Below are 23,062 nucleotides of genomic sequence, written 5' to 3' on the forward strand. Positions count from 1 at the left end.
GTCGCAGACTTATGACGTCACAACAACACAATGGATCAGAGAATCAAAATAAAAGTCCTTATACAATATCAATGACATCATAAATGTATCCTGAATAATATAACAATACACACATATTTAGAATGGGATTTAGGAGAAAAAAGTATTATTTATTTATTTAGTTTTAACACCATGTCAGCAACTAGGCTGAAAGAAGTATTAAATGCAATATATATTTCTATTATATAAATATTTGTGAGAAAATAGTTTGATGACATGATTTGTTATATTTCATAATACACCTAGAATTTTAAGAAAATGTTTTATTATAAATGACCAACTTTATCAATATGTTTCAGCTTCATCAAACAATTCTGAGTAGAATGTGGAAAAGCTTCCTCTTGTATGACCACAGTATTGGAAAGCAAATAAAAAAAACAAATCAATTATGTTTAAAAGTGAAATAAAACAAACAGCTGGCATTATATAACTGGGGAAAGCTGACAATTGTCTTTATATGATTCAAACAATATTTCAAATAATAATCCCAATTCTCATATTAGAAAACAATATGGTAGTTCATTTAAAATAGTCTCCATTAGGGTCGGCGCTTTCCTTATCTCTGAATATGTTTCTACTGTATGGTTTGTTCATACTGAATACATTTTTGAGATTGCTCAACCTCCCTTGCCTCCTCTGCCAGATGGCCACTGGGGTGAGATTCACAGTCCCTTCCTTGAATAACACACCCCCTAAAGCCTGGATTACACTACATGACTTTAACATAGATTTTAGCCCCAATTTCTGGCTGAGTTGGTGTTAGTTGGCTCCAATGTGAGCTTGTCATATTCAGATTTCAAAGAAAACCGTGTGTGGCAGGACGGATGGCTCCTTTGGGGTGGACGGTAGTGGCGAGAACTCTACTACGGCATATCCCTCCTCCTTCCCGGGTTTCAGCACCAGTGTAACGTATTCAATGGAAAGGATGAGGTGAGAACCGGCTTGTCAATATAAATAATATTTTGAATATAAAACTTAAACAAACGACACAAACACACACGACGGACATGTCCGTAAACTATCTCTCTCTCCCGCACAATCCTCCACAGTCGGCCTTTATCCCTCTCGGAGGCTTGATTAGCCTGATAAGGGACCGGGTATGTATGATCACGACCCGGCCTCGCCCACCGCCCTGCCACACTGTGTTAATGACGGAGACTGACTCTGATATTTTAAACCTCTGACTATGAGTCCATCTATTTATAGGATTATATTAACATGTTTGATATTTTTGAGCTGACTACAGAGGAAATCTCGTAGTGCATGATGCTCCATGACTGAAATCGAGAGTACGGGGCAATGAAGCTCAAAAAACAGAAATGACGAACAATCACTCAAGTGTAGTTTAACTTTTAACGACACTCACTCACCTTAACTCCCGTTGCCGTCTCAAGAGGCCATACTGGTAGCATCTTCACACACAAGAATGCACCTAAATGTGCTCGGCTATTTCTGTTTTTATTGCAGCACCACACACGCCTATGCACACATGCTGACACATTTATACTTGTGAACACATATTTAACCTGTCAAGCCCATGTACTGCTGTTGTGTGTTGCTGTTGGGAATAACTGCTCAATAAACCTCCTTTGAACTGAATCTGATCAAAGATTGTGTTCTGACTGACACCCCTAGAGGAAGGCTGGATTAGCGAGCATCACCTACTCTAGTCCTAATACAATCCTTAATCGCTTTCTAACAAGATTTGACGAGGCCTCCCGGCTCTACATGAAGTTGATTATGAAGAAGTGATCCAATGGCTTTGCACACAATGCACACACTAAGAAAAGAATGCAGTCCTACTATTCAATGGTGGTGTTGACCTAAAATAATCCATTAAATAGAATAATTTTATCAATTTAAATGTTTGAGTCATTCTCAGTCAGATTCTGAAATATCTTGCACTCACACAGGACACACTTCGTGATTATCGAAATATTCTCAGGGAAAATGTTTCTCAGATAAGTCAGAACGCTGATGGTATGCACAGTTCAGTTGCCGGCGCCACTGATGTGAGAAACATTGAAGAGTTATGGTTCACTATTTCAAAAATAGTTTCAGCAAATCAGGTGTCTGTCCTTAAAAATGGACCACAGATATGTGAGTTGACTGTCCAACTTTTCTCCCTGTGAGGCATGATGTAGACAGACAATGGTTACTTTTATCGAGGACATCACAAATCGAGTTGGGTCAAAGAGCTCTATGGGTGGCCCATTGATGTCAACAAAAACAAGAGAAGACAAGATCTTTGCCTGAAGCCTGTTACGAGACTTGATGGTTGTGTAATTTTACTGATGATAATTTGCTCTCAAATTCTGCACAGGTTGCTAAGTAGGGTAGGTTTTATTTACTATTTCTTGAGGGTTTCTCCCATCTGTGTCCCTTGCGATTTCAAGTCTCTAAATTCATCTATAGCTTGTCTGGTAGATTCACCCAGAAGTTTGGCCAGCTTGTGCAACTCGGTTTCACCAAACAGATGTTCCCATTTCTTGGGCCAGTTTGACATCTCAAGGGGCTTTAGTAACTCAAGATCATCTCTTGGCAGAAGTCACATTATGTTGTCAATTAGTGCTTGAAAAAATTTAGTCCTGTTTATCTTCCCCTCTCTCTAACCTTTAAAAATGACAAGATGAGATAATTTGTTCAGCCTTTGTATTTTAGCTGGATTCTCAGTGCCTGAAGAACTTAAGTGCTCTGCTTAATGTGGCAGCTGCTGTCAACAAGTGTTGTATCTCTTCTCTGCAGCTTAAGTGAGAGGCTCTGGAGTTCCTATAGAAGATCCTTCATATTACCAAAATCAGACAGAAAGCTTGCATTTGTGATGTGCTTCAAAATTCCTTTGTATTTCTCTCTTTCAACATAGGTGCGAGATGTTTCTTCACTCTCGGTATTGAAATGTTTTCCTAGTGCAGGGAAACTTTTCCACACCACTTTTACTGTGTTGAAACCACTGGAAATCCATCTAATGGTGAAGATCTGGCCAGTTTTCTGAATTTGAACGTTTAGCTCATTTGCTGCTTAACATAGTAATCTTGCATTCTTGTGGGACTGGTGAAATTAGCTGTACAGCTTTGATACTATCACTTCAAAATGACTGCAGCCAGATACTGTTTTTAATGAATCATGTACAGCTACTGTAACTCCAACCGGTGAGCTAAACAATGTATGGACTTCACTCTTGAAAAGTCGTGTTTAAGCTTTGCAATCTCCCCATTTTTTGGCCTGTAAGAACTGAAGCACCATAAGCAGCAATACCAATGATATTTTGCCACAAATTTCTCATCAAATCACTTTTAAGTAAACAAATTCTTAAAAAATATGACAACATCACCTTCTCTAGGTGACATCTCGTCTGACAAATATTATTATGTAGGTGAGACCAAATACAGTGCTATCATAAATTGTTAGGCTCACATGGGATTCCTTGGATTTTATATGAGGCACCACTTTTTTCTTAATTTCTTTTGAAATGTGCTGTATTTTCTCAGCAGATTAGTGATCTGAGCCATGCACTTGTCCCACTGCAGTTCCATTCAATTATTTTTAAATGACAGTCTTTATTTTTTAATTGTGTATGTTAGTTTGTTGTTTCATTGACTAAGTTGGCACTAATTAAAATGACTTTGTTTGTCTTATGTTCTGGACTGTGTCCGTCTCTCACGATTCACCAGTGCAAAAAAATTATATTCCATCAAATTCAACTGAGTATCAAATTAAATTAATACAACTTGCATACTGTACATGAGAAAAAATTAGGATCTGCACAGTTGTTATACTTATTCTATGAGGAATAAACATAGCAAATTCTAATTCTACTTTTAATATGACGCGGTGAGAAACCCCATTGTTTTCAATGAGAAAACGTTGTTGTCAGTTATCAGTCTTTGAATATTACTTTATGTGCTAAACCTCAATGTTTTATAATATTTATGAATATATTAGTGTGATATTACTGTCACAGCTCAATCTTCCCATCACCTTCCCTTTTAGTTAGACTACACTTCCCATGATGCACTGCCCTCATCACACTCATCTGTTCCCCATCTTTGTTCCCAGGTTTTCTATGTTTTGTCATTACCCATCTGTGCATATATAGCCCTCATGTTTCCCTTAGTCTTTGTCTGTTCTTGTTTGTTTGTATGTTAGAGTTTGACTGTTACTTACATATTTAGCCAGCAAACTGCTGCTTTTTGATTCCCTTTTCCCCAGTACTTTATTTTCATTTGTTTCTTCTTCTTCTTTTTCTGAGTAGCATAATAAATATTCTGCATTTGGATCCATCTTCTCTTGTCTCATCCTTCCCAGCGGTGTGATAGAATAACCGAACCTCCTTATGGATCCAGCAGAACTGATTGAGAGATTGTCCCAATGGTCCACTTCTGCAGCTGAGTGCTGAAATTCTGGAGTCTGGCCACCCAATTAAACTGGTGTGAGGGATCCCTCAGAACTATGTGCTGGCTGGGAATCAATGGCTGGTGAGTAGACTGGTCCCTTTGGACTGTGATTGTCTGTCTCTTCAGGATTTTATCTCTGAAATCTGCTCTCTGCTCCTTCCTCCAGGCCTTCCACGGCTGCTTCCTCCAGGCCTTCCACGGCTCCTTCCTCCAGGCCTTCCACGGCACCTTGCTCCAAACCTTCCGCGGGCTCGCCCTCCAGGCCTGACACGGTCAATGAGCCAATAGCAATGCCTGCCACAACCAATGAGCCGATGCTCACGCATGCCACGGCCAACAAGCCAGCATTGCAAGCCTTGTCCATCCCAGCACCAGCATTGTAAGCTTTGTCCATCCCAGCATTGCAAGCCTTGTCCATCCCAGCACCAGCATTGCAAGCCTCATCCATCACAGAGCCATCTTTCATGCCAGCTTCAGCATTCCACAGCTCCTACTCACCAGTCACTGCCAGTGTTCATGACCACAGAGGTCGTTCCCCTATCACTGCCTATGTCCACGACCACAGAGGTCCTTCCCCTATCGCTGCCAATGCTCACGACCATGGAGGTCGTTCCCTAGTCGCTGCCAGTGCTCACGACCACGGAGGTCATAACCCTGTCACTGCCAGCACTCACAGCTACAAAGGCTGTTCCCCCATCAATGCCAGTGCCCATGACTACGGAGGCCGTTTCCCAGTCACTGCCAGCACTCCCGGCCATGGAGGCCGTTTCCCAGTCGAGGCCAGTGCTCCTAACCATGGTGAATCTGCCCTCAGAGTCTTCCACGACTCAGCCCGCTCCTCCAGAGACTCCTCCAGCATTTCCGACTGCTCCCCCAGAGACGACGACTCCAGCGGTTCTATCTGCTCCTCCTGTGATTCCTCATCCAGCGGCTCCGCCCGCTCCTTATGAGACTCATCCTTTAGCAGCTCCGCCCACTTCTCCTGAGACTCTAGGGACTCTTCCCACTCCATTTGACTCAATTCCCTGATTCGCCTCCGGCTCCTCTTCCTGGAACTCAAATTCCAGCTCCTCCTGTGGCTCTGCCCGCTCCACCTCCTAAGACTCAACTCCCCAAACCAACTATGGCTCTGCCTGCTGAACCTGTCCCTACCTTGTGGCCACCTCCCAGGCCTTTGTCCCTGTCCTTGCCCTGTAATCGCCCCCTGGCCTCCTGATCATCCGCTGGCTCCTCCCTGGCCTCCTGATCACCTGCAGGCTCCTCCCTGGCCTCCTGATCATCTTCCAACTCCTCCTTGGCCTCATAATCAGCCTCTGGATCCCGTTCCTTTCCTGGAGCCTCCACCCTGGCCTGCTGATCGTCCGCAGGCTCCTCCCTAGCCTTCTTGTCATCCTCTGGCTCCTTTTTCGATTTCCGACTCATCTAACGGTTCCGCACTGGTCTCTTGCTCCTCCCCAGTCTCCTGGTCCTCTCCAGTCTATGGGCTATCCAACGGCTCCGACTTGAATTCACAATCACCCATTCTGCATTTGGATCCACACTTTCTCATCTCATCCTTCTCAGCAGCATGACAATTACAGTATAAGATCATATATATTTTAGATCACCAAACCCAACCCCCTTTCTAAGCCTAACCAATAATCAGCAATTTAAAGCATGAAAGAGACACTTTGATAACCTTAATTTGATATACATTAGACTATTTATAGATATTTTTAGCATCAAACCACACATTTATGCATAAAAAATGTAACAAGCAGATAAGTTCACGATCATTTATTTCTAAAAATGAACTATAATAATATTCCAAAGCATACGATGGCATTGTACGAGTAGCAGAGTGAAACTGATGGTTTTAATCAGTGAAAATATTTCCCCTCATTGAAGGAACTGTCATACTGATTCTACTGGCACGTCTCGTTCAAAAAATAAATACAACCGAACTTGAGCTCATCACAACTGGTCACAAGACAAGAGAGAGCCAATGGTAAAATCTCAGTCACTGATGTCAAACTAGTGTCATAACATTTGAGGCGGCAATATTTTAGCGTGTTAGAACGAAGCAGGATGTGTTATGTTGGATGCCAGGAGACCGTGATCGGTGACTAAAAACGCACATTTAGGTTTGTTTTTCACATAAAATTATTGTAATACTCAGAATATTCCTGGTATGAAATGGGACACTTCAGCAGTGCAGGATGTGTACAGACAGATTGAAGACAGATAAACAACAGATTAAATATTAAGCACTGTGAATATATATTTTTGTCAAATTAAATTTTAGTTTTATAATGAAATACATTTTTGTCAACAAAACTAATTTCAAACATTTAACAAACAAACATTTCAAACGCCTTCACTAATTTCAAACATTTAACAAACAAACATTTCAAACGCCTTCAGATCAAAATATTTTTAAGATCATGAGAATTTCTGTCAAGTGTTTCAAAACGTTTGACTGGTAGTGTATATATAAATTGAACTTATGCAACTAAACTTTGTGGAAGTACTGCATGTTACTGCACCCGTGTTTTTGATGCTCTTGTAGATGCTGGACAACTCTGTCCTGTAATTATATAAAATGTCATTTTTTTTTGTGCCTTTTACGGCTGTTTGTGGCACCTTTTTCTCATGATATCAAATAATTTAAATGTATATTTCTTAGTTGGAAAACAATTTCACTATACACAGAAAAACACATTATAGGATATGAATAAAAAAAATAAACATTGATTATTATGTAAGCTATAAATGGTAATACTAGATAATGTGTTAACGTGAACTACACTCATATAAGCTATATAATGCTCAACAGTTTATAGCGTATTACGTAGGTATTAGTTTATTAAAGTAATTTTCATAGTAGCCTAATGAAAGGAACATTAATAAGACTTATACATTTAAATACATACTGTATTTTCAGATGTGTCGGAAATCTGATGCCAGAGGGCACCTTTGGCGTCTGTAGATTGACATGCTGGGTTCTTGTACAAGCAGCAGTTTTTGATACCTTGGGAGTGAGAACATGATGAATTAATGGGTCCAGAAGGTAACAACATTCTGATTTGAGCCGATGTTGTCACAAAAACGCACTAGAAGATGTAATTGCCGATAAACAACAGAAGATGACGGTAAAAACATCAACAGTGGATTTGCTCGACAAGAGCGCTTGAGTGGGGAGGTCAGGAGATCCCTGCGTTTGTATAACTCCAGTCTTAAGGAATATAAAGGGTCTTTATGGGTCTAAACTCCTGAAGAGAAATAGTCAGGTGTCTTAAAGCAGTCGTACCATGTATGCGCCAAATGCCTGTATATGCATGCAGTCAAATGGAGTTTATTTTGACAGGTTCACGTTTTACAGGTATGCAGACGCTGAGCGTTCGCTTCAAAATAGAAGTATACTTTAGGCTTTATTAAACAGCAATTTTAGTGGGTGCAATTCATTCTTCTACCCTGTTTACACCTGATATTAAGATGTGTTTTATTGATCCGATCACAAGTGGTCAGTGCAAAATACAGGTGTAAGGAATATTACAATTCCTCATCAAGCAGTACTTGACTGACAGTGTTTTATGTATGTCATCATGAAATCAGAGACCCTCCCTTCGAAATCCAAACACAAGTGGTCACAGGAGACGCACTTGACATTCATGTTAATATCAGGTGTAAATGGTGATGTGACTCACCTGACCACTTGTGATCAGATCACCAGAAATACAGTACATCCTAAAACCTAATTTGTAAACTGGGTCCACTGAGTGAAGTCCCTCTTCGGCCGGCTATTAAATCAAATTAAATTAAATATGATCACATGTCAGAAGCTACTGCGGTTACCAAAGCTAGCGCAACTGGAGGTGCTAAAGAACAGACAACTTTTTAAAAATTTTTACATTAAACGCTGAAGTAACTCGAGAAAGAAATCCTGACACCAGCAGTGAGAATTTGTACTTTATTTACAGCAAATGCATTAAAAACTGAATATTCTAATATGGATTCTTTTAACATGTAAATGATATTGCTGCTGTGACACTCTCTGAATATATGTCTTCATACCAAAATGCCTTTGTACACAAAAAAACGTGCTGGTGTCTCCACAAAATGATGTAATTGTTATTGCTGTGTTGTTGTTAATAGTAGTTATAGTTGTTCGTTTTTCCTTGTTAAAAAAGTTTTACTCCTTAAGAATAGATTTTTTGAAACATTTGTATAAAATCATGAGCATTCACATGAGATGAAGACTCAAGTCATATCAATAACCTTATAAAAACTGTTTAAATCTACATGGAGAGGGTCCCCTCATGGGGGATACCATGTTTGGATAAAATGACCAGCTATTTTTTGGCCCTTTTATTGGACACTTTCACTCATGGATTAAATTAATCATGGCTGACAGTGAATAGGGAATTTATACAATGATATCATATCTGGAAAATACAGTGTTTGAATAATGCTGCATCCACACCACAAGGTGTCAGTGTAAGTCAAAACTAACTGTTCAAAAAGTGCACCTTTCAGCTGTGCTGTTAGCAGTATATAAATCGAATAATGGGTCAGACTGAAGATGTGTTTTGTTGGCTGGGATTTGGGTTTATTGTGTGCGGTATACATGCATACAGAAGACTCTTGGAGCATTTAGATGAAAGCATTTAATTCGTAACACGCAGGGTTTTGAGCAAATGTACAACGCAAGTAAAACCCCCAGTTCCAGAAAAGTTGGGACAATATGGAAAATGCTAGTAAAAACAAAAAGGAGTCATTTGTAAATTCTATTCACCCTGTGCCATATTGAAAACTCTACAACAACACATCTGATTATCTACCTTGTGAAACTTTTTTTTTTAAATATACACTCAATTTCAAATCAGATGATTACAACACGCTCCATCAAGTTGAGACAGGGGCAATTTAGGACTAATTGCAATCTGGGCTGCATTTCTCGAAAGCATTGTAAACCTAAGTAGATCATAAAACCCATTGGCGGCAATAGTCTCTACGATCAACTTAAACTTATGATGCTTTTGAGAAACGCCACCCTGACCAGTTGAAATAACAAGGTAACGTGAAACAAGACAGTTAAACAGCTGAGGCTTTTGTGTTATAGTAGTGCTTCCCAACCTTTTTTGCCCACAAGTACCCCCACATTACCATCAGGAATGCTCAAGTACCACTTCACTGACACAAAACTGTAAGGATTAAAGATATCCTTTTCATATATGAAAAGATATTTTTATGCATGTCGTGTTGGACTTGCACTGGATGCAGCATCTTTCAAATGCAGCAGTTTTCAGTTACATCTGCTACTGTAGGCATTCTATTCAGTCAGCTATCCACTGTTTTCCTGACTAACCACTTAGCACCACCATGATGATTGTAATCGCCGTTGGACTATTTATTGGTCTCCATAAGAAGCAAGATTCACATTATGCACTAGAATAAATAAGAATATATGCTGATGCTTCATCTCAAGAGAGTGGTCATGGATTTATACACACATTTCAAAATAACTTTTCATTTCTTTAGTACAACCTTTTTATGAGGAAATTATTACTTAGTGCACCTTTAAGGTTGTACTATGTACTATGCAAAGTAGAAGCTTTTTGGACATCAACACTGTCCAAACTGGACACTGGGCTCGGACTCATCTGAAGTAGAAAGTAGAAGAGTGGAATTGTTTTTGTGGTCCCAAGAGTCTACATTTCAAATAGATTTTGGAAAAAACAGTTATCGTGTTCTCCGGGCCAAAGAGGAAAAGGACCATCCAAACTGTAATTAATGTCAGGTCCAAAAGCCAGTGTGGGTTATGGTATGCAGGTGTGTCAGTGCCCATGGCATGGGTAACTTTCACATCTGTGAGGGCTCCATTAATGCAGAAAGATATGTAAAACTTTTGAAGCAACAGACAACACTTCCAGATTACAAGTGCATGGATGTGTAAGTAGAGTACGTGTGCTAGTACGGCGTGCCTGCAGTCCTGACCTGTCTCCAATTGAGAATGTGTGGCACATTATGAAGTGCAAAATATGGCAATATTGCCAGCTGAAGACCTGAATAATGGATGAATGGAAGAAAATTCTTCTTGCTAAACTTAAACTTGTCTTTAGTGTCCAATCACTTAATAAGAGATATTGGGGGAAATGGTGACATAACACAGCGATCAACATTTGACTGTCCCAACTTCTTTGTATCGTGTTGCAATCATCTGGTTTGAAATAGGTGTACATTTAATTAAAAAAAAAGAGCAAATCTTGATGAGCAAATCACCAACAAACTGGTCATCGCTGCTGCAGCTTGTAGAGAAATAATTGTTCTTTTGGCGATCTGCTCGCTAGAGATCTCGTTTGCTTATCTGGGTTGTTATGCAAACTTCCCTGCAATCCACACTGGTTACATCAATCTCTGAAGGGGCTAATAAATAGTTGCTTCGAAGGGCTCTTCAAAACGAGTATTTCAGCCTTTTTCCAATGGCAGTGGCTCCTATGGCTGGGATAGATGTGATAGAAAGTGCATTCCATATTACCAATATTTTTGAGCTCTACACACTTCAACCCTTCGAAGCTCTCACTCTGGAGGGTAAACCCTTTAAAGGGATTAAGGCATATGGATGAGCCCTTTTGAATGGAACGCACCCCATGTCAAGTAGTTCTTCTTTTCATTCATCATAGGCGAGGGGCAGACCAGCTGAAAGGTGTTTTGCGCCATCTACTATACCAGGGTAATATTGCTTGTCTACTGTAAAGGTGTGAATATACTAACAGAGATCATACGCCTTGTTTTTAATGTGAAAGGGTCCTTCATCTGCGATTATTTTTGCATTATCAAATCACCTCTGTTTCAGCTGCTTCTGGGAAAAACAGTGCACTCACTGTTTTTTCTCTGGTTTTCTTTGTCTTTTATACATTTTTTGCAGTTTATTATCATGCAGTAACACAATAACATAGTGATTGATGTACAGTATCTCACAAATGTGAGTACACCCCTCACATTTTTGTAAATATTTGATTATATCTTTTCATGTGACAACATTGAAGAAATGGCACTTTGCTACAATGTAAAGTAGTGAGTGTAGAGCTTGTATAACAGTGTAAATTTGCTGTCTCCTAAAAAATAACTCAAAACACAGCCATTAAAGTCTAAACCGCTGGCAACAAAAGGGAGTACACCTCAAAGTGAAAATGTCCAAATTGGGCCCAAAGTGTCAATATTTTGTGTGGCCACTATTATTTTCCAACACTGCTTTAACCTTCTTGGGCATGGAGTTCACCAGAGCTTCACATGTTGCCACTAGAGTCCTCTTCCATTCCTCCATGACAACATCACAGAGCTGGTGGATGTTAGAGACCTTGTGCTCCTCCACCTTCCATTTGAGGATGCCCCACAGATGCTCAATAGGGTTTAGGTCTGGAGACATGCTTGGCCAGTCCATCACCTTCACCCTCAGCTTCTTTATCAAGGCAGTGGTCGTCTTGGAGGTGTGTTTAGGGTCGTAATCATGCTGGAATACTGCCCTGCGGCCCAGTCTCCGAAGGGAGGGGATCAGGCTCTGCATCAGTATGTCACAGTACATATTGGCATTCATGGTTCCCTCAATGAACTGTAGCTCCCCAGTGCCGGCAGCACTCATGCAGCCCCAGACCATGACACTCCCACAACCATGCTTGACTGTTGGCAAGACACACTTGTCTTTGTACTCCTCACTTGGTTTCCGGTACTCACGCTTGACACCATCTGAATCAAATAAGTTTATCTAGGTCTCATCAGACCACAGGACATGGTTCCAGTAATCCATGTCCTTAGTCTGCTTGTCTTCAGCAAACTGTTTGTGGGCTTTCTTGTGCATCATCTTTAAAAGAGGCTTCCTTCTGGGACGACAGCCATGCAGACCAATTTGATGCAGTGTGCAGCGTATGGTCTGAGAACTGACAGGCTGACCCCCCACCCCTTCAACCTCTCCAGCAATGCTGGCAGCACTCATATGTCTATTTCCCAAAGACAACCTCTGGATATGACACTGAGCACATTCACTCAACTTCTTTGGTCGACCATGGCGAGGCCTGTTTTGAGTGGAACCTGTCCTATTAAACCGCTGTATGGTCTTGGCCACCGTGCTGCAGCCCAGTGTCAGGGTCTTGGCAATCTTCTTATAGTCTAGGCCATCTTTATGTAGAGCAGTTCTTAGTGAGAGCGATGACACCAAATTTAACACACCTGCTCCCCATTCACACCTGAGACCTTGTAACACTAACGAGTCACATGACACCGGGGAGGGAAAATGGCTAATTGGGCCCAATTTGGACATTTTCACTTAGGGAGGTACTCACTTTTGTTGCCAGCGGTTTACACATTAATGGCTGTGTGTTGAGTTATTTTGAGGGGACAGCAAATATACACTGTTATACAAGCTGTACACTCACTACTTTACATTGTAGCAAAGTGTAATTTCTTCAGTGTTGTCACATGAAAAGATATAATATTATAATATATTTACAAAAATGTGAGGGGTGTACTCACTTTTGTGAGATACTGTATGTCTTGAATTTAGAAAACCTCCCCTCAAAATCTTATTACAAGTGGTACCAGGGCATGATAATTAGTGATAAACTGACTTTATCTGTGACAGTGTCACTCACTGGTCCAGTTTCAGATGAAAAGTGTGAATTTGCCCATTTGTGCGAGACTACAAGCGGTAAATGCAAAGTGCGTTGAATTGGTCTTGTGTTTGACACCGCTGATGCAGAGTGCGGCTCGTCTCGTACAGTAGGTGGGCATATATTACCATGATATTTGATGTGGCTCAAGCTAAACAGCCTCTAAATACACATGGAAAAACACTCTTTATAATGCGCTGATTTCCTGCTTTTTTCTCTTTCGGACGAAAACCGAAAATGGAATTCCGGTGCTTCCCTAATGATAATACCAGGTGCAAACAGCATTGAGTCTCGGCTGTCCACTTGTGATATGATCACCGAAAACATATCTTAATAAATGTGGAAACAGGGCCATAGACTCTTTGAATCAAATGAACATTTTAGCAGAGAAAATTATATTAACTACCATATATACTGTACAACAATACTCATGGTCCTACCGTATTGATGGTACTAACGTTTAAAACATATTGTGACACGACTATTTTGAAGCTGTAGTATAGTAACACTGCCAAAGCACCGGTAAACTGTGCAACCTTATTTCATACCATTCTATTCATTGCAAGTGAAGAGGAGCTTTGCTCACGGTGACAACTTTCCATGTCTCCTTTTTAAGTGAACCAATAGATGACCTGATTGGCTAAAGCTCTTCCCACATGGATTGCAGTGGTATGGCTTCTCTCCAGTGTGCACTCTCTCATGTACTTTCAGGACTCCTGGCCGACTGAAACTCTTTTCACAATGTGAACACTTGTAAGGTTTTTCTCCAGTATGAATTCTTTGGTGCAGCTTCAAGTCGTCAGCTCTTATAAAGGTTTTCCCACACTCAGAACACATATGATCGGTCACACCAGCATGCATTCTCTGGTGATCTTTAAAATTGTGCCGCCATGCATAACTCTTTCCACAAATAGAACACATGTAAGGCTTCTCGTTTGTATGAATTTTCATATGTTTCTTTAGGTGTGATGTCAATATAAATTTTTTACCACACTGATCACAGTTCAGTGACTTTACTCCAGTGTGCTGAGAGTGCAGATGATATTGTAGATTTTTCGAACATGAGAAGCTCTTTCCACACTCAGGGCATATGAAAGGCCTCTCTCCAGTATGAATTCTTATATGCACTTTAAGGGCTTCTTTGTGTTTGAAACTCATTTCACACTGGATGCACGTGAAAGGCTTCTCTTCAGTGTGAATCCTTGTGTGACTCTTAAGATGAGCTTTACGTGTGAAACTCTTTCCACACTGAAGACATATGTGAGGCTTCTCACCAGTGTGAATTTTCATGTGAATGTTAAGGTCGCCTTTATAGGTGAAACTATTTCCACATTGAAGGCAAGTGAAAGGTTTTTCTCCAGTGTGAATTCTCATGTGATTCACAAGGGTTCTTTTTTCTGTGAAACTTTTTCCACACTGAAGGCATGTAAAAGGCTTTTCTCCAGAATGAGTTGCTATGTGCTTCTTGAGGTCTGTTTTACATTTGAAACTCTTTTCACACTGAGGGCAGATAAAAGGCCTTTCTACAGAATGAACTATTTTGTGCTTCTTAAAGTATTTTTCACTTACAAAACTTTTTCCACACTGAAGGCATTTAAAAGGCCTTTCTCCACTGTGAATCCTCAGGTGACCATTCAGGGTGTTTTTTTCTGTGAAACTCTTTCCACACTGAGAGCATTGGAAAGGCTTCTCTCCAGAGTGAATTATTATGTGCCTCTTAAGGTTGTCTGCCTGTGTGAAACTCTTTCCACACTGAAGGCAGGTGAATGGTTTCTCTCCGCTGTGAATTCTCATGTGAGTCTCAAGGTTTCCTTTTCGTACAAAACTCTTTCCACACTGAGGGCAGGTTAAATATTGTTTGGCTCTTGTTTTTTGTGAAAAATTCTTTACAGAATTACTTGATGTCTGATACTGATGTTTCTCTTCCACTTCATCCAGTTCTTGACTTTCAACTTTCACTTCCATCAGGTCTGAAATAAAATGAAGAAATTGTCAAAAATCAACTTAAAAAAAAAGAGCTCAATTAGCTATTCTTAGATGTACTCGAAGTTCATTTTGTCATTCTAGGGCTGCAACAACTAATCAATAAAAATTATTAAAAACTCGATTCTCGATTAGTTGAATGTGCACTGCAGCACAGAGAACCTCCATCAGTGACACCACAAAGTAGAGAAAATAGCATTTGTATGACAGTTTTATGTGGGCAGGGTACCACATCAGGTGCTGACAGATTGCTTGTGCTGTTTAATGTGCATTAGTGTTTGTCTACTGACATATTCTGTATTGTAAAATGTGTTTTAGTCATGGACTGTCTTTGCTTGACTAAAATGTGTTAAATAAATTGCCTTCCATATCATTTCTAGAAATTATGGTGCTAGAATTTCCATGTGGTATTCAGTCGATACAGTATACCATTGTTTCCCAGCTCTGTTCCTGGTGGTACACCAACAGAACATATTTTCAATATCTCCTTAACCCTAGTGTACACTACACAACTCAAGCTCATCTCCATTGATGTTCTGAGTTGGCGACAGACACAGTGGGTGTGGCCTCAAGCCTCAGAGAGGCATTTATTGAAAATAATAATAAAACAGAAAATGTTCAAAAATGGGGGAAATAGTGTCCAGAACAAAGGTGAATCTGGCAACCTCGCAGTGAAACGGGGCTTCTTGAAGGTCGGGGGAGTGTCCAAGGAATGGCCCAGGCTTGAGTGGTGTGTGGGGGTGGTGGCATCCTTGGTAGCCTGTCTTACCAGGCCTGCAGAAGATGAAACGGGAAGGCGCCCCAGCCGCAATGCTTGATGTCCTCCCCATTCGCATCGAGGGTCCGAGAAGCATGTCTGGCGACACATCTAACACAGCCAAACCCTCCCTGCTCTGCTCCTATGTCTGCTAGGATGCCAGTGATTGCAAACATGGAGAATATAAGCCGGCTTCCCGAAGAGAGGTGCGCTCTGCGTTTTATTTTCAGCTGTTTTAACTTTTTTCCCTTTGCAAATAAGTGCAAAGAAGCACATAAACAGGTGCGAGACGTTCTTTAAGTTTAATCAAGAATAAACTGTGCGAGTTAGTGAATGAATTGAGATATCGTAATTTTAAAATGCATTTTGAGCATCCCTTTGAAACAAGACAACTCTAAAGACAGCTGTAACGGTCTGATTTTGCTTCAGTGTGTCTAGGACACGGATATGAGAAGCATGTACATTACAAGCTCAGTTACAGACTGCACTAAAATAACTCTGAATTCTGCTCTAAATGTGATATCTGCATATAATTAGGGAAACTGTGTGCCAGTTTGTAGCACTTTCTGTTTCTTTGACTTTTTTTGGTGTTTAATTATCACTGAGTAATACACAGACAAAATGATTGATGTATGTCATCATGAAATCAGAGACTCTCCCGTCGAAATCGAACATAAGTGGTCAAAAGAGATGACCAGGTGTAACAGTGATGCATATCACTTGTACACTTGTGATCGGATCACCCAAAAATAATCTTAATACCTAGTGTACACAGGCCCTCATTTGGGTACAAAAAACTGTGTAGTTGATACACCCAGTCTGCCATCAGATGTATAGTGTGCGCACCAGCATAATGCTGAAGCTGTAAGATTAACTCTATTTCTCAGCTATAGTATGGTAGTAATCTGCTTCTAGCATTCATGGCGTGATACTGCCTATCGGATATGCTATCGGAATTGTCACTCACGTTTAAATGTTTGTTGTCAGAGAAAAAACATGGAGTATGAGAGCTTTTATATGCAGCAAAAGGCCATTGTAATAATAATGAAAATTGTGCAGAGATCCCAAAGTGGACATAAAAGTTTACATGAATATAAGTATATTTTTTTAGGGCTGTCAATCGATTAAAATTTTTAATCAAATTAATTACATGATGTGCCTATTAATTAATCATGATTAATCGCATATACAAATATTTTCCTCATATAACAATAATTTTATATATAATGATGAAATAATTATACATAGTTATCTTTAAATATTTAAAAATATTATATATATATATATATATATATATATATATATATATATATATATATATGGAGTGGTATGTAGTGGCTAAAACACAGGGCTGTTAATCAGAAGGTCGCTGGTTCGAACACCACGGCCACCACCATTATGTCCTTTGAGCAAGGCACTTAACTCCAGGTTGTTCCCGGGGGTATTGTCCCTGTAATAAGTGCTCTGTAAGTCGCTTTGGATAAAAGCATCTGACAAATGCATAAATGTAAATATACCTTTCTATCAAACTAACTGCAGAAGTTAAGTTACACCCAGTTATCTCGCATTTGCACTCGGTATGGACAAAACTTTCTGGAGTCCAGAGTGTTTACTTCAGACATTTATTTAAATGTAGCCTCGAGCATATGGCTGGACCCAAAATGATGTATTAATAAGTCCCCTTTCTGCTGGATAGAGTGGATTGTGGGTGATGTTGTGAGGGAGGTTAATACACCCAGTGACCTATATGAGAGTGGAGTGTTGAGATCCTTTGAAATGGTTCAATGTTTTGGGGTTCCCAGATCTCAGTCTTTTAGGTACAGCTGGGCCACCTGCTCTGTACTCATTTTGGGAGTAGCATACACCCCCCTAAAGCGACAGATACTCTGGGAGTGGCTATTACTGCTTTTGGATATGGTCATGAGGCATCGGTGTATTACTCCCTACTAATTCAGAGTCTGGGGGACAAGAGTTTTCTCTCAAGAGATTATAGGAGATTTAAACTTGGTATTGGCAGATGGAGTGTGGGCTAGGATTAAAACAAATGTCAAGTCTACATCTAGAGATGCAAAGGGGCGCCTTATGCAATTTTCTTTTTTCGAGAGAGAGCGATGCACGTGGCGACGTTTTGTGTCTGTTTGTCTTATGTTGTTTTAAGTTGAGTTTTACATTAAACCTTACATTTACTGTTCAGCCAGTTACTGCCTCCTCCTTGCCTGTCCTCGAACTGTTACAGTATAAGGATGGGCAAGTAGGAGGTGGGAGCATGCTGAACAGTAAAAAAGTTTTAATGTCAAACTTAACTTAAAACCAACATAAACAAACATGCATCACTGCCGAGTGCGTCTCTCTCTCTCTCTCGAACTGGCACATTTGGCTCGTCTTTATCCCCCTCCCAGATGATAAGCCCGATTCAGTTCTGGCTGTGTGTCTTCACGGCCCTGCCCTCCTCCTCGCCACATTGCTCCAAAACTTCACTGTTTTTGATGACTTCAAAAAAAAGCTAGTTTTCTGGAGTTAGATGAACAAACAGGGCGAAGAATGATATAAAAAATGTATTTAGCAGCAAAACGTCTAGGTTATGTATGTAACCTCCGTTCCCCGATGGAGGGAACGAGACATTGTGTCAGAGAAGCGACACTAGGGGTCTCTCTTGAGCGCCGATATTCACCTCTGAACTATGAAAAAAGGCCAATGAGAGTTGGCAACCAGTATTTGCATGTCCCGCCCCCGAACATACGGGTATTTAAGCGGCGCAAATACGGGAGTTCATTCAGGATTTTCTGAGGAGCCGAAAATGGTCCGGCCACAACAGGGGCTCGGCTCAGCGACGTGGCAGGGGAGACACAACATCTCGTTCCCTCCATCGGGGAATGGAGGTTACATACGTAACCTAGACGTTCCCCTTCTGTCGCTCTCTCCACTGCCTAAGGAAAACACGGAGTCAACTCTCGTGAGGGGACAGAACCGTGGTTTTACACACAGGGGGAGTCCGAACAGGAGGCCTTACCTGTGGGGCACCTATAATAATAATAATAATAATAATAAATTTAATTTATAACGCACTTTACATCAATTCAATGACCTCAAAGTGCTACAATGCAATACAGAATAAAAACAGAAACATTAAGATAACACTATTAGCAATAAAAGGCTTTACTAAAAAGATGGGTTTTAAGGCCTTTTTTAAAAGAGTCCACAGACTGTGGGGCCCTTAGATGGACAGGGAGAGCATTCCACAGACTGGGAGCAACTGAACAGAAGGCACGATCACCCATAGTACGAAGCCTTGTCCTCAAAGGCTGGAGGAGGTTGGCCTGTCCAGAGCGGATATGGCGTGATGAGGAAAGGGGTGTGATGAGTTGTTTTAGATATAGGGGGGCTTTGCCATGGAGGCACTGGTGAGACAGAAGGGAAACTTTGAACTCAATCCTGTACTGGACAGAAAGCCAATGGAGCGATTTAAGGATAGGAGTGATGTGATGGTACTTCCGCACGCCCATCAGGATCCTAGCCGCACAGTTCTGAATGTACTGCAGCTGCTTGATGTTCTTGCGTGGGATCCCGATGAGGAGTGCATTGCAATAGTCCAGCCTGGAGGAAACAAAGGCATGGACAAGTTTTTCAGCATCGGGGAAAGTGAGCATTGGGCAGAGTTTTGCAATGTTCCTGAGATGAAAGAAGGAGGTTTTACAAAGATATTTAATGTGGGCCTCAAATGTCAAGTGAGGGTCCATTCTAACACCAAGGTTTGTGACTGAGGATGAGAGGTGGATGACCGGGTCTGGTGCGGGGTGCCAACAAGAATGGCTTCCGTTTTTGAGCTGTTGAGTTGTAGAAAATTAGCAGCCATCCACGTCTTTATCTCCTCCAGGCAGGTGGAAAGTGTGGAAAGGGCTGCAGAGGGGTTTGGGTTTGTTTTGATGTAAATTTGGGTGTCATCAGCGTAGCAATGGAAAGATATTCCATGCCGGCTGATGACATGACCAAGGGGGAGCATGTACAGCGTGAAGAGGGTGGGGCCAAGGACTGATCCTTGAGGGACACCACAAGTAACAGAGTGTGTGTCCGATTTAGCAGCACCCAGGGCTACATACTCAGTTCTGTCCGTGAGATATGATGTAAACCATGCCAGAGCAATATCAGATCCAATGGAGGAGTGGAGGCGATGTAAAAGAATATGATGGTCCACGGTGTCAAATGCAGCGGTGAGATCGAGAAGGATGAGAAGTGATGGAGAACCTATACCAGTACAGGGTAGCTAGTGGTACCCGCAGTGGTTTGGGTCGGTGAGTTCCTCCGCAGAACTGCGACCCACGAGGGCTAGGGAGGAGTCAACCAGTGTCCCAAACCTGGGATCTCCTGGGAAAGAAGGCGCACTGTTTCCCCTGGTTAGGGAGGAAGATTCTCCTCCCGGCCCTCCACCGGGGGACGGAGTGGTCTTACCACCTCCGGAGCTAACTTCTTGTCCTCTGGGTCCGCTGTCTCAGGGACGCTTGGGAGCCTTCCGGGTCCTCGAAGGGGTCCGTGAGGCAGGGGGCGTACGCTTCCTGCGGTTTGCTCGACGCGGGGGCTGGGCTCAGGTTGGGGCAGAGCAGAAGGTCTTCTGGCCGCGGGAGGACGCCCTCGGCGAGCAGGTGGGGCCTGGGCCGTGGCGGCAAGCTTGCGGCGTGGCATGATGTGCGAAATGGCCTCCGTCTGCTTCTTCACCAGGGAGAACTGCTGGGCAAAGTCCTCAACGGTGTCGCCGAAGAGGCCGAACTGGGAGACAGGGGCGTTGAGGAAGCGAGTCTTGTCAGCTTCACGCATCTCAACCAAGTCCAGCCATTGCTGACGTTCCTGGACCACCAGAGTGGCCATCGCCTGCCCGAGTGCCTGCGCTGTGACCTTCGTCGCTCTCAGGGCGAGGTCGGTCGCTGAGCGCAGTTCCTGCAGCGTCTCGGGGTCAGGGCCACCCCCGTGCATGTTTTGCGAAGTGCCTTGGCTTGGTGGACCTGCAGGAGAGCCATGGCATGCAGGGCGGAAGCGGCGCGTCCGGTAGCGCTGTAGGCCTTTGCGGTGAGCGAGGATGTTGCTCTACAGGACCGGGAAGGGAGTACAGGGCGGCCCCGCCAGGTGGTAGTGCTTCTGGGACATAAGTGGAGCGCAACAGCTCTATCCACCTGGGGGATCTCCGTGTACCCGTGGCGCGCTCCGCCGTCGAGTGTGGCGAGGGCGGATGAGCAGGTGGCGGTGCGACGAGTGGAGAGGACATCAGCTCATCATGCACCTCCGGGAAGAAAGGAACCGGGGGGGCGAGGCTGTGAGCGGCGCCCCACGCCCAAGAACCAATCGTCCAGCCGTGATGGCTGTGGGGAGGATGGAGGGTTCCAATCCAGGCCCACGCTGTTGGCTGCCCGGGAAAGCATATCGGACATCTGTGCGTCGGCCTCCTCCTGGGCGTGCAAGCCCGAAGGCGGCAGCCCAGAGGAGCCCTCAGCATCAGAGCCCACGCCCTCCGATGTCGCGGCGAACTCATCTGCTTCCATCGCAAGAGGGTAGGCAGACTGGCTGTGAGGCGAGTCGCCGCCACCTCGAGCGGGGACGGAGTCAACGAGCGTGCCGGGCGCGGGTGGTCCGAGGGGCGTACCTGTCGGAGCTGCACCCGCTGCCATCCCGAATCGCCTCCATCGCCAGCCGCATCGTCCTCAATCCCGTGGGAAGAAGGAGCGACGCTGGGCGGCTGGAGTGGCTTGCTTACGGTTGTAAGCAAGCCGCGATCGCTAACGTTGTCATGGTCATGTTCTCGCAATGAGAACATGAACCATCCACAAACGCAGCCTCAGTGTGATCACTGCCCAGACACACGAGACAACGCCTTTGGCCGTCGGAAGCGGAGAGTACTCTACCGCATCCAGGAACAACACAAGGGCGGAAAGGCATCTTTATAAAGACACGTCCTTAAAAGGACGTTCAACGCCGCTGTGTTTTTTGCTCTTTTAGAGGAAATTACTCTTTTAAATAAAATCACTCTTTTATGAATGAAAGAACTCGTGAGAGATCTTTCTTATCTGCAACTGTCGATGCGCTCAGGGGCAGGAAGTGCACAGCCGTGCAAACAGGAGAAAGCCGCTGTTGTGTGCCGTAGAATCCAACAGCATGCAGCAGAGGATAGCAGGAACTCGGTGTGCAAAACGCAGCAGTCTGCAAACACGACCATCGGCTCCGAAGAAATTTTCTGAATGAACTCCCGTATTTGCGCCGCTTAAATACCTGTATGTCCGGGGGCGGGACATGCAAATACTGGTTGCCAACTCTCATTGGCCTTTTTTCATAGTTCAGAGGTGAATATCGGCGCTCAAGAGAGACCTCTAGTGTCGCTTCTCTGACACAACGTGGAGAGAGCGACAGAAGGGGAACTTTGTATTTGAAAAGATGGATTTGGGTGGGCTTAATTGGGTCACATAATTATTACATTTTTTTGTCCAAAACATTCATATCTATACTGTTCCAACTTTTTTATTTGGAATTGAAGTTGTATATTACTTGTTATTTCATATGATTGCTGCTTTTTCTCCATGTCAATGTTTCAGGCAGTAAAGAACGAAACATACTCCACACAAGTATGTGAATGCCGATGCTTCTAGCTACACAAGCTCTATTTTGTGTGTAGCTTAGTTTCTAAATGTGTCAGACAGCATTTCATAACACAACACATGTGTTGCCTTCTCTATGAGCCACATGGGGAACTACGCTATTTATAGCAACTTACCAGAACAATAACAACTGGCATCATGGAACAGACGTTTGAAGGCAGCTCTATCACCCTCTAGAGTACTAATGTTTGTTCCCGTTACTGTAACGCAAGAATGTTAAGCATGTTTAACCAGACCACGCCTTGGCAATGTGTTGGCCAAACGCTCACATCCGTGCTTCCCTATTTGAAATAGTTTAAAAATGATGCTATGGTAAAACTGAGTTTCAAATATGACATTTTTTACTGCCTTCAACCATACAGAAACTAATTTTGATTAATAATGAAACAATGTGTATGTAGTCGATTGTAACAATGCCCTTTATTGAACTAGTGAAACCATCTATAGCCCATAATGCTAAATAATGCAAATAGTACTTAAGAAAATAAATAAATAATTATGCTACTCTCAAAGTCACCAGTACTTAATGCTATGGTGCAGTTTTTCCTAAACCTTTTCACCTAGATTTGCAGGCTAATGGGTGTTGCTTCCCTGCTGTCCAAGATACAT

The 23,062-nt window shown here is 42.5% G+C and overlaps 1 protein-coding gene across 2 annotated transcripts in view; it reads right to left on the minus strand.

Annotated features, from left to right (window-relative positions):
• Positions 1-12,936: 12,936 nt before the first annotated feature.
• LOC127644548 (gastrula zinc finger protein XlCGF26.1-like) overlaps positions 12,937-23,062 on the minus strand; it is a 91,263-nt gene continuing 81,137 nt past the window's right edge. For both annotated transcript variants that reach the window (XM_052127753.1, XM_052127754.1), the window contains exon 3: positions 12,937-15,048. In XM_052127753.1, the coding sequence (XP_051983713.1) occupies positions 13,661-15,048 (1,388 nt within the window). In that variant the 3' untranslated portion in view covers positions 12,937-13,660. The remainder of the gene's footprint in view (positions 15,049-23,062) is intronic.

The sequence above is a fragment of the Xyrauchen texanus genome, chromosome 6 (genome assembly GCF_025860055.1).
Source record: "Xyrauchen texanus isolate HMW12.3.18 chromosome 6, RBS_HiC_50CHRs, whole genome shotgun sequence".
Lineage (NCBI taxonomy): Eukaryota > Metazoa > Chordata > Actinopteri > Cypriniformes > Catostomidae > Xyrauchen > Xyrauchen texanus.